The 12,350-nt window shown below is 62.3% G+C and overlaps 1 protein-coding gene across 1 annotated transcript; it reads left to right on the top strand.

Annotated features, from left to right (window-relative positions):
- Positions 1-1,301: 1,301 nt before the first annotated feature.
- Positions 1,302-11,945, top strand: POFUT2 (protein O-fucosyltransferase 2; the record flags this gene model as incomplete). Its single annotated transcript, XM_079704418.1, has 9 exons — positions 1,302-1,432; positions 2,776-3,026; positions 4,987-5,131; positions 5,688-5,798; positions 8,208-8,274; positions 9,922-10,047; positions 10,334-10,514; positions 10,666-10,789; positions 11,792-11,945. 9 exons carry the CDS (start codon positions 1,302-1,304, stop codon positions 11,943-11,945), a joined length of 1,290 nt encoding a protein of 429 aa, XP_079560544.1.
- Between the last annotated feature and the right edge of the window lie 405 nt (positions 11,946-12,350).

The raw sequence follows: 12,350 nt of genomic DNA, 5'->3' as shown, positions 1-12,350 counted from the left end.
TGCACTGGAGATCACAGGTGTTCCGGCAGCTCCGTCCCAGATGGAGCTCCAGCTCCCAACGTCCAGTGGGAGGGGTGGGGGCCGCCCTGGTCTTGTGGCCCTTGCTGGGGAGCGTTGATCTTTGGTTGCTGGGTGTTTTGTGACTCTCTAAAACCTGCTTTGGCTTCAGTTTGGGTCCAGAGCAACAGAAAAAGTGTATCCTTCATCCCTTTGCATTCAAATCTTTTCAAAAGAGCAAATATTTGCCCACAAAAATATCTGTTGCTCTTCCGACATGGCCCAAATGCCCAGCAGTGCGGGCAGTGCACTCCTGGGCAGCGATGGAGAGGGGCCAGCTGCCCTTGGCCACTTGTGGCCCGGTGTGGCTGCAGCGCTGTGGGCACCCGGCGAGGAAGGCCGGGCAGGGAATCCCACCTTGCAGGCCTCTGTGCTCTCAGGGGTGAGGGAAAGGCCCTCCCTTTCCCGGGGGGTTGCATACAGGCCACCCATCCTGGAGAGAACATGTAGGTCTGTAAGGGGGTATCTTCGGTCTTGTCCAAGGGAGGAATGTGGGTTTTGTTTGTGTCCCTGGAGAGGGGAACTCAGGGTGCTGGGGGGTTGCACACTGGAGGCTTCTGGACTTCCCAGAGCCCCCGTGGTGGTCTTTCCCGGGCCAGGGGGCTGTAGGGGCCTTGGGGTCAGGCCTGGTCTGTGGCGAGCGAGCAGGTGTGGAAGCTGCTTTCGGTCTGCATACGGCCCCCCAGTGCCCCCATCAGAGAGTGAAGCCCTGACAGGCAAGGTGGCTGCACTGGCTGGAGTCGCTGGGACCCATCCGCCGGGTGGGCCTGCCGGATCTGCGGCTCAAGTAACCCACCTGGCCAGCCGTGCGGGCCTGGGGTCGGTCCTCTGGCTTGCTCTTCCGCAGCCCGCACGCTGACCCTGTGCGCGTCCGGCGCGAGGGGAAGCAGCGGAGCCCAGGCGGAGACCCGCGTGGCCCGCCGGTCAAGGGGTCTGCGCCCTACGCCGCGTGACCCCGCCCTCGGCGCCAGCCCCGCCCCGGCCTGTACCCCGCGCGGCCCCGCCCCCGTCTCGGCCCCGCCCACATCCCGGCCCAGTCCACCCGCCCCTCGGCCGGGCCCCGCCTCGGCCCCCAGCGGCTCCGCCCGTTCTGCCGCAGCAACGCCCCGACTCGGGATCGAGCAGGACTCTTGACCTGGGTGGGCCCCGTGGCGTTGCCGTGGTACAGACGACGCTCTCCAAGAGGGCGGGCTGCACTTCCGGGGCGGGGAACGGCCACCGGAAGTACGTGACCGCCCGGGGCCATGGCGGCGCTCGGCGTCTTCTGCTTGCTGCTCGGGGCGGTATCCTGGCCGCCGGCCTCGGCCTCGGGCGAGGAGTTCTGGCCCGGCCAGTCAGCAGCCGACATCTTGTCGGGGGCGGCGTCCCGCAGACGGTAAACGTTCTCGGCTGGGCCGGTGGGCAGGGACCGGCGAACCGGGAGGCGGGGCTCGGAGGGCCGGGAGGCGGAGCCTCGGTCTCCCCTCGCCTCTCGGGACCCCTGGCCTGGGGCCGCGAGCCCCCCGGAAGGGCAGGCTGCAGGTCCGCGTTAGGGGGCAGGCCGGGGCCCCCTGTTACATGATGCGGGCCTTGCCTGGAGTTCGAGGAGCCCCCGAATCAGATGTTCGAATGGGTTGGTTCTTAAGAAAGCCCAGCTTTGTTTACCTGCAGGAGAATATCCGTCCCATCCAGGCGTTAGTTGTTTCATAGATAAGTCTCAGGAATAAGAGACAAGCGTCAGTGCCATTCAGCACTTACTGAGGGCTTGACCGAAAACAGACTGCTGGGCGCGGGATGTCAAGATGGTAGATGGGCCTCTTCCTGGCAGGCTTGGGGGATTGGAGGCTCAAGCCAGGGATCACAGCATGGCCTCGTTTGCAGTAACGGAGATGCAGAGAAGGGGGTGGTGAGGACATAGCAGAAGCTGAGGTCTCCTGCCTGGAGCTTGTGTAGAGAAGTCTTGCTTTACATAGGGCAGCCGTTCTCAAAGTGTGTCCAGGGATCCCTGAGGTGCCAGGCCATTTTTGTAGAAAGGCCAGGATATCATCTGCCTTTTGCACACACTCTCTCGAGAGTTTACTGTGGAGTTCTTCCAGAGACCACCTGGCCTGTGATACCATAACACAGGGAGTGAAGAAGCAGACGGGAGGATCCAGCAATCACCAGACCAAAAAGAGATTTTGCAGAAATTAAAACCAGTGCCGCTCTTGTCCCTCATGATTTTTGTCTTGAAAAATATACTTACTTTTCATTTGGAAATTTGGAAATACTAATGATAAAGGTAATACGTTTACTTTTGTTGTTTTTAAGGGAATTCATAAATACTTTTCTAAAGTTCTTCCTTTAAATTCTAAATCAGGAATTATCGATAGATTTAACCCACATAAACAGTAGCCTTTGGGGTCCTCGGTAATCGTTAAGAGTGTGCAGGGGTCTGTAGACTAAGAAGTTTGAGAACCCCTGGAGGGTGAGTGCTCAGATTCTGGCTGTGAGACTCTGCTGGTCTTAGCTGTGAATTATTAGCTGGTGGTTAAACGGATGCTGAGATGTCTTCTGCTGCTACTTGCGGGCTCTTTAAGTGACTGGTCCCCTAGAAACGGGTGGGCCGCTGCCTCCACATTACAGACCAGAAGCTACTGACTGTGCCTGGAGGCGGGCGCTAGGCCGTGGACGTGGGGTGTTGGGTTTTCTGTGCAGAGCCCTGGCCCTGAAGAAGCACTCTCCTGCCCTCCCTGCCAGGTATCTTCTGTACGATGTCAACCCCCCGGAGGGCTTCAACCTCCGCAGGGACGTCTACATCCGAGTTGCGTCCCTCCTGAAGACTCTGCTAAAGACTGAGGAGTGGGTGCTGGTGCTGCCCCCCTGGGGCCGTCTCTACCACTGGAAGAGCCCTGACATTCACCAGGTCCGGATTCCCTGGTCCGACTTTTTTGATCTTCCAAGTCTCAGTAGAAACATCCCCGTCATTGAGTATGAGCAGTTCATTGCAGGTGAGGCGGGTGGCGGTCCTGTAACTGGGGCTGTGCGGGCGTTGGTCTGGGCGTGAACGTCAGGCCAGGCCCGAGACCTCGGCCAGCTGGGCCGTCTCCTCTTGGGCCTTTGCTCTGCCTAGGGGCCCTGCTTCCGTTTCCCCCACTACCAGCAATTTTGACCTGTCCATAGTTTTTCTAGGGAAATAGATCTGAAGCATGTGAGCTATGTGTCCCCTTGCCTCTGAAAACCCCGGCCGCCTGGTGAGCTGGAGCTGTGATTGGGGGGGGCAGGACCACAGGCCTCCCCCTATGCAGGCCAGGCTGTTCTTACCTGAAGGAAAACATGTTGCGTGTGTGGCATTGGCTGGGTGCTGAAGGAGACGTGTGACCACACGTCCTGTCTCATTTGGTTCTGGTCAACCTTCTCCTTTTAATGTTTTTAAGAGGAAAGAGTTGACGATTTCTTAGAATGAAGGTACTTAGAGCTCACGTGTGCTTTATTCAGAGGACGTAAACAGGCAGGGACACCTCTGCCCCGATCCCTGGAGCAGCCCGGGAGAGCAAGTCACGGTTCCTGAATGGCGGCCTTAGCGCTTCTGCTGCGCGAGGGCCTGGCAGCCTGAGCGTCGCTGCTCCCGCCGAGGCCAGGCCCACGCGTCCTCCTCGTCAGGTTCTGTTCTCACCACGCCGCAGACCCTGTCCGGCGGGGACGTTCTCCGTGTGGGGCTCCGCTGTGGCTGCAGGGCCACCGGACGACCTGCTGCCGCCTGCGCTCCTGCTGGGGAGGCAAACCCTGAGGCTGGGGAGCAGCCTTCCTGACCCGACTCAGCCCTGGAAGCAGGCTCGGTCTCGTCTGCGCGGGCCCCGGCGCCCAGGGCACCGGCCCCTGGCCTGCCAGCGCGAGGTGATGGCGCCTCGGCCACGAGGGGTGCTTAGTGACGGCGGACAGCTGTCATCCCTGCCGCCCTGCAGGCCGTGTCCCTCGGGCCGGGCCGTGGGGGTGGGGACCAAGTCCCCAGGTGACACTGTGGAGGTGGCAGACCCGCCTTGACCAGCTCAGGTTTACCGCTGCAGAGGGGACAGGCATGGGGCGTCACACCCCGAAGGCCTCCAGGCCGGCGTGTCAGCCCCGGTGTTGCATCCCCCCGCCCCGCCGTAGGAGGAGCCCCAGAGCCCGGGCCTCGTGCCCAAGCCAGAGAGAGTGTGGACGAGACACCGGGTCACTCACTGTGGCTGTCTCGTCAGTGCGCTCCGTCGTTGCACCTGTGAGCACATCTTCACTTGTTGCCGAGTCGTGGCTGGGAGGCTCCAGGTGTGGGAGGAGCAGTGGGTGGGAGGGACACAGGCCCCTGCTCTCCGGGGCCTCCTGTTGGGGGCGGGGACACGCAGCGCTCGCGGCAGTGACCAGAGCCTCAGGACGAGAAAGCAGGGAGGGGTGCGGAGTGGTGGGCAGTGGCCGTGGACTGGGAAGGCATCCTTTTTGGGGAGATGCAGTTGGAGTGGCCTCACAGGGGTCAAGAACGAGCCCCGGAGGGGACGGTCCAGGCAGGTCAGCTATTCAGTGGTCCCGGGGAAGGAGCACCCCCATGGGCTCCAGGCATGACGGGGGGGCAGCTGTCGGAGAGGAGAGGGGCAGGGTGAGGGCAGCCTGCGGCCGTCGGGGGGACTGGCCCCGCCCACAGCGAAGTGGGGGTGTGGCTGGAAAGAGAAGGGGGCCCAGGCAAGGCCGGATGCTGTAAGAGGTTGGGGCGCTGAGCGGCCCAGAGGAGATGCTGGCTCCTAGACACCCACCCCAGACAGCCCTCCCATCCCCTGAGGGACCCCCATGTCCCGAGGTCACTTGTTCCATCATCTCTGCTTTTATGAGCTTCCTCCAGTCCTGTTTGGGAAGACGGTGGCGTTAAATACAGTGGTACTTCTCTGTATCGCCGCAGTGTGTGCTGTGGTCACCGTTACTGTCGGTCCTTGTCTCCTGCAGAGTCCGGCGGGCCCTTCATCGACCAGGTCTATGTCCTGCAAGGTTATGCAGAGGGCTGGAAGGAGGGGGCCTGGGAGGAGAAGATCGACAGCCGGCCCTGCATCGAGCCGCCCCTTTACTCGCAGGACAAGCACGAGTATTACAGGTGCCACCGCGTTTGGGGACTCAGGCTGGTTTAGAAATACCTGGCTGAGACACACGTACCTTTTCCCGTGTTGTTTAATGCACTTGAACGTGGTCGTGGCGGCGTTGTCACCCCAGACTGAGCTGCCGTCAGAAGAGCTGCCTGTGGAAGTGCTGCTGTGTCCTCCCCAGCCCCGCCCAAAGCGCCCCCCGCACGGGGGACCAGAGTAATCCGGTTCTAGACCTGGAGCAGCTCAGGAGCTCCTGAGAGCACAGCTGCCTTAAGGACAGTTACTGGCCCTGGCCCGTGAGCGTTCGTTCCGCCGGGCTCCTTCCGGCCCCCCCTGCTTTCCCGTCACCGTACCGTCCAGGTTCCTGAAGAGAGCTTCCGTGGTCTCGTCAGACCAGATGAAGTTTGTGGTTTCTTTAAAGATTTCCACGAGGTCACCACCTGTGATCACAACCAGTGAGCTGTGAGCTAAGAGAACTAATAGCTGGGTTTATCCAGGTCAGGCCGTGCGTCTAGACGTCACTCACTGCCCGCTCACTAACCGGGTGCCGTGGGTCTTGTTTTCCAGAGGATGGTTTTGGGGTTATGAAGAGACGCGGGGTTTACACGTCTCCTGTCTGTCTGTTCAGGGCTCGGCTTCCGTCATCGCCCCTGTGCTCCTGAGAAACACGTCTGCACGGTGAGTGTGTGGTCCCCGGGGGACGGCTGGGGCGAGCGCACGTGTGAGCGTGTCCGCGTGTGCCTGTGCCCCGTCCTGCCGGCAGGGTCAGGCCTCGGCCGCGCCCCCCCCGCCTCTCGAGCAGGGGGGCTGGCAGCTGGGATCCAGGGGAGCCCCCAGGCGGGGCGGCCGCGGCTGTTCTCCTCCCGGCGCTGCTCGGAGCGGCTGTGCTTTTGAGCCTCACGACGGGGGTCTCTGGTCCCACCCCTGGTGGGTGGTGGAGTCGGATTTACACCCGGATCCTGCCGGAGGTGGATCCTGTCGGAGGTGGTGGGGCGAGCCAGGGCCTGCTGGACGCAGCAGGGCGTGAGGATGGGCGTAGGGGCGGGGGGCGGGCAGTAAGAGAGGGACGGGGATGAGGGCCGTGGGGTCGTGAGGCTGCAGCAGGGGGAGGGCCGGGACAAGAGCGGGACCAGCGGGGCCAGGAGGGTTTTGAAGTGACCACTGAGCGACCGGGGCTGGGGCGGCAGCCCGGAGCTGGCCTTGGAGGTTCCGCACGGGCGAGGAGTGCTTCCCCTCGGGGCCACCCCTGACATCAGCCTCTCTCGCGGCCTCCTCGAAGCCTGAGCTGCGAGTGGCCAGAGGAACAGCTCAGGCCTCTCCTGGTCACACCTCCCTGGCGGCTGCTCCTGGCCTCGCGTGTTGGGAGTGTGTCTGCGTGGCCGGTTCCTCCTGGAAGCAGAGAACCAGCCACACGGGCCCCGTCCGCCCGCCCTGCCACCAGAGGGTCAGCAGGGAGGGCTGGGCTTCCGGGTGAGCGGCAGGGTTGGTGCGCCAGGCGAGCTCCTCAGGAGGGGCTCGTGCTGGGTCTCTAGGCAGGTGTCCTAGGAGTTCCCTGCGGGCGTGAGCTGCTGGGGACATGGGGACCCTGAGAGGGCCCCTCCTGGTAGCCACCTTCAGTGTCCCTGAGCCTGCGCACGCACAGGGCAGGCCTCCTGTGCTCTCCGGGGCCCAGGAAGGTGCAGACAGTCCCAGCCCAGCCCCGGTGTGCCGGAACGCCAGGCCGGCTCCCCCACGGGCCCGTGTCAACAAAACGCACGTGGGTCCACGGAGGCAGCAGACGCCTGCTCTGCTCGGTGGGTCCGAGCTCCACGTAAGAGATGAGGCTGCTGAGGGTACCGCTTGCTGGGGCCCTGCGTTACTCGTCTTACAGCTGTTCTCATTTCAAAAGCAGATCTGGCTGCAGCTTTGGCTGTGGGACCGTTTCTTCTGAGTCCCACTTGTGCGTAAGGGGAGCTGAGCCCAGGACGGACCTGTGCCCGGAGGCCCCTCTGTTGAGAGAGACGCAGGGGGCTGGACAGCGGGGAGATGGCGGCGCTGAGACCCCCGAGGCTGGACGGGGGTGGGGGGAACCCCACCGGGCAGAAAACTCAGGATGTGAAAAGCACTAACCAGAGAGAGAAGGTTGATACACTCAGTTACATTAAAATTAGTAAGTCTTGTCCATCAATAGAAAGCGTTAAAATGGAAAGACAAACCACAGAGAGGGGGTGATTGTAGCACGTCGGTCACGTCAGTCACAGGGCTGGGTCAGATACAGGCAGAGCTGCTAAAGAAAGATCAGTGAGTAAAGGGCAGGCGGCCTTGTAGCATATTCAGCAGAAGACGCTGTCGGGTATACCGCCGAGGGAACACGCTGCTCTTAGACCCCAGGGGAGACGCAGGCCGCCGCCTCCCAGATGTGGCCTGTTTCTGGAGGGTCCTTTCCACGTGTGCTGATTCTCCAGGTTGCTTGATTAGCTCAGGCAGACCACCTTTCATGCCCCTCACTTTGCAAGGAGGGAGTTGCCTTCCTTTAAGAAAGGGCTGGCTTTGGCTGGAGAAATACAAACATGATAAGGAGTCTGCTTCATTAAGGTGATTTTTAAAAATAAGAGTAAATACTGAGTTTTGTTCCTTTGGGGTAGCCATCATTATATGGCTTTGCCCTTTATCCAATAACATGATGAGTTAAGCCACAGATGTTCTAATACTGAACCATTTTTGCATTCCTGGTGTGAACTCCATTTGTCACGTGTGTCACCCTTTTAATATATTGCTGGGTTCTGTTTGCTAATTTTACGTTTTGTTTACTTGTGGGTTATTTTGTGTTGAGAGTCACAATAGAGCTTGGTAGCTCAGCCAGTTCAGTGGCTGGGACAGGAGAGAGTCCATCCATGTTTAGAGTCACTTAAGAATCAAAAGCTTCTGCAGGCAGCTGCCTGTGAGAGGCTCAGCAGAGATTTGCCCAGACGCACCCAGGCGACCCAGCAAGGTTTGACCCTCTCAGAGTTCGTCCCTGATTGTTCCCTAGCCCGGGGCCTCCCACATGACAGTGCTCTCTGGAGCGTGTGAACATAAAAACCTTCTTTTCCTGTTGTTTAAAAACAGGTCCGTGATGTTAGACCGAGCCGAAAACCTCCTTCACGACCACTATGGAGGGAAGGAGTACTGGGACGTGAGTGTTGCGCGGCTCGCATCTCTGTACACGTGTTCAGTTTTGGAAAACCCGAGACCCTCAGCAGCTCTTGTTTTCCACCTTGCTGACTAGCCTGCTGAGGCTCTTAGCAGGCGTGGGGGAGGGCCCGCCGGTGGGCGTTGCCCCCTGCCCAAGGAGGTGCTCCAGGCAGCGGGCTGGGGCGTCCCGGCCCCTCCTGCGCTGCATCGGCTGTCCTTTCCTGCTGACACGTTCAGAACCTGGAATTAGAGCTCCGGCCGCGTGTCCGCAGCGTTGAAAGGCGGGGCGTTCTGTGCCCTGAGTCCTTAATAGTGGCGTCGGACTCTGCTCTGACGGGGAAGGGCTGGCTCTGGGCGCACAGACAGTGACAGTGAGGCAGGTGGGCGGGAGGTGTCTCCCGTCCTCCTGTGGGTGGGGACGGCTTAATCGTCAGGCATCTGGTTTGGAAAAGAGGCGCAGTTCTGCCGACGGGGGCCCGGTGCCACAGTTTGGCCAAAGTGTCAGACGTTCCCTGAAAAGAGCCTTTGGCTGCAAGGTGGGGACCCAGGTGAAGTCGGCCTGGCCTGTCGGGGGCTCTGCCGGGCGAAGGAGCCTCCAGGGGCATCAGGGTGGGTGGGCTGCAGGGGACACAGGGCCTGCCCCACTCGGCTCCCATGCTCCCCCGGGTCCTGGGACCTGCGCAGAAACTGATCTTAGAAGGGCCACCTGTGTATTGCTGAAGTGAAGTACAAGTTTTTAGGCAAATTACAGCTTTCTTAAATTAACACTGAGCACTGAGCTCCCTCAAGGCAGATACTTTACAGCCTGGTTTCTCCTCCTCCCCCCCACCGTGGGGATTTGCGCCCCGTCTCACCTGGGGCTCCCGGGGGATGTGTTGCTTCTCCCGAGGCCCCTGTGCAGGAACCGGTTTCCCTGGATCTCTGCACCTTGGCGCTGCCGACGGTGTGGACAGAGCCCCGTGGCCATGCCCCCCACCCCTGTTTCCACATGGTGGGCATGGTATTTTCTGCCGAAGGGGCTCCCAGGTCTGTTAGTTGAGGTGCAGGTTTATTATTTATGGCAGCTAGTATTTGAAAAAGAAAAACATGGTATTTGCTGTCAAAAAAATGCAGTTGGTATTCTGTAATCTCTGCACCTGATTCACGATGAGGGGCAGCTCCGCACGTGGCGAGGTCCGTCCCTGGACCGCGTCCTGTCCTGTCCCTGCAGGGCGTTGGTCAGTAATCGGTCCCTAGATGGACCCAGTCAGGCCCCGCAAGTCCCCCCCAGTCGTCACCAGCCTCAGCCTGTCTGGTCCTTCCTCCACCTGGGGAAATGGGTGTCATGCCCCCTCTGCAGTCCCTGACCCCCAGCTCTCAGGGTCTGCCCTGTCTGGGGGTCGTTGATGCCTCCTGTGGGCGGGCTGGGCAGGCAGAGGCCCCCAGGTGGGACCCTGCTCCCTGGACTCGCGACCTGGGTGCCTCCTGGGCGGGTTGTTGCAGAAGCGCAGAAGTGTCAAAACGTGGACACGGTGGTTCTGTGCCTCATGACAGCACTGTGGTCCCCGCCAGCCCTGAAGGGTGATGACCCCCCTCGGCACCTGCAGTGGGGGGAGGGGTGACGAGCGGGGACCCCGGGGCAGGGGCTCACGGCCCGTTGCACCCGCAGACCCGGCGCAGCATGGTGTTTGCCAAGCACCTGCGGGCCGTGGGGGACGAGTTCCGGAGCAGGTACCTCAATTCCACGGACGCGGCCGACAGGATCCCCTTCGAGGAGGACTGGACCAAGATGAAGGTAGACCCCACCTCTGTAATCCTTGGCGGGGGGGATGCATTTTATCTCTTTAGACACCTCACAACTAACCCCCTCATTTAGGAAAGGGCAGAACGGGGCACCCTTGTCTGTCACAGGGCTGCCCGGCCCACTGCCCCAATTACCAGAGATGCTGCTCATCAGCAGGGACCCCCCTGGCCTGGTGCAGGTGTAGGGACGTTGGCCAGTAATTGGTGCCTAGATGGACCCGACCAGGCACCCACGTCCCGCCCGATCGTCACCAGCCCGTCTGGTCCTCCTCGACCAGGTCAAGCTGGGCTCTTCGCTGGGGGGCCCGTACCTGGGCGTCCACCTGAGGAGGAAGGACTTCATCTGGGGGCACAGGGAGGACGTGCCCAGCCTGGAGGGGGCCGTGAGGAGGATCCGCAGCCTCATGAAGACCCACCAGCTGGACAAGGTGTTCGTGGCCACGGATGCCGCCAGGAAGGGTACATGGCTTCCATCCGTCTGTTTCTCCCACAGTTCACGGGAGGGGGTCGTGTTTCCGTCCTCCTCGCCCCCCCCACCCCGTGGTCCTGCGGTGTGAGCGCGCGCACACACGTCTCCCATGGCCACGTCACCTCCCTGATGCACCTGCAGAGCTGGACGGGCTGCGGAGGCTGCTGCCCGAGATGGTGCGGTTCGAGCCCACGTGGGAGGAGCTGGAGCTCTACAAGGACGGGGGCGTCGCCATCGTGGACCAGTGGGTCTGCGCGCATGCCCGGTGAGCGGCCCCTCCCGCCGTGCACACGCCTAGACCGTGTCCGAGGCCGAGTCCTCACGTGCAGACCCCCAGCTCGGCCCTCCTCGCCTCACCCGGGGCCTCTCCTCTGTCGCGTCTTATCTCGGGGGAGGGGCCATCCCGCTCCGCCCGCCCTGCATCCTGGTCCCCAGGTACATCTCAGGCACCCGCGGGGCACCCTGCCCAGTGTCCCGTCCTTGTCATGGGAGGCAAGCTGCCCACGGGGACTTGGGCCCAGGCCTCGGGGGTTCCTCTGGGGCTCATCTGCCCACCGGCGCTGGGAGAGCAGGGCTGGGGTGAGTCGGGCACTTGGAGTAAAGTGGAAACTCAGAGCAGAGTCGGTGGTTTTCCTTCTCCTTCCAGAATCCTCAGACATGCTGGGTGCAGGGGCGTGTGTGGTTTACCAGGTAGATGTGTGCCCTGTCCTGTTCCAGGGGACACCTCCTCCAGGCTGAGCAGAGGGCTGAGGGCGGACTCAGCCCCACCAGGGGTGCAGGGGGCAGCCCCAGCCCAGCCCTGTGCTCTGGGCCCTGCCCTTCGGCCCCGAGGTTCTGCTGGTGGGGGGTAGGGGGATGGGGTTCCGAGCTTCGCTCTTCCCCACCCGCCTTGGGCTCAAACCTGGCGGTGACGGGGAGCAGACCTCCGGCACGTGTGTTCCAAGGTGCCGTCCCTGGAGGGGAGTTTCCTCCTCCTCCGGCTGCAGCCCCGCCCCTCCGCGGGAAGGCCCGCGTGGCAGGTTGAGCTTGGCCCTGAGCCCCTGCCCCGAGCAGCCGAGGTCTAGCAGCGGCCCGAGCCTGCCCCCGGTGCGGGACCCGTCACCCGAGCCCCTGCAGCTGCCACAGCCCAGACCGCTTGGTGGCGACGGGCCACGGGGAGCCCCGGCCGAGGAGACTGGGCCGGGGGGCTGGGCAGGCGCCTGGGGTCATGGGTGGACGTGGCTGGTGGGTTTGCTCCGCAGCCTGGTGACCTCACGTTTCTCAGCAGGTTTTTTATCGGCACCTCGGTCTCCACGTTCTCTTTTCGAATTCACGAGGAGAGAGAAATCCTGGGGTTGGACCCCAAGACGACATACAACCGGTTCTGTGGGGACGAGGAGAAGGCGTGCGAGCAGCCCACGCACTGGAAGATCGCGTACTGAGCCGGCCCGCGGGCGCCCCACACGCAGGCTCGCAGCTGCCCTCAGGACAGGTGTCGCCGCCGGGGCAGGGACCCCCCCCGGCTGGGCAGCAGGCTGTCCCCTCTCTGGTCTCAGGCCCGGGAGCGCCTGCGGAGTCACGCTGCATCTGTCCTGCCTTCCCCAGGCCCACCTGTCTGCCGTGACCCAGTGCCACCACTTCCCCGGGATGTGGGTTGTTGGCTCCGGATCTGGAACCGTGTCTCCGGGGCTAGCGAGGCCCCCATGATGCCTCGGAGGTGCTGGCTTGTCCTTGTTGACCTTGGTCTGGAGGGTTCCCCACAGCGTCGGGCAGGCCTGGCGCCTGGGCTGCTCCTGTCCCGTGCGGCGGGCACAGTGCCACAGAGCAGGGCCCTTGGTCCTGCCCTT

Source organism: Hyperoodon ampullatus (genome assembly GCF_949752795.1).
Source record: "Hyperoodon ampullatus genome assembly, chromosome: 5".
NCBI classification, from domain to species: domain Eukaryota; kingdom Metazoa; phylum Chordata; class Mammalia; order Artiodactyla; family Ziphiidae; genus Hyperoodon; species Hyperoodon ampullatus.
Note: the sequence above shows the minus strand (reverse complement) of the source record. Positions and strands in the feature narration are given on the sequence as shown.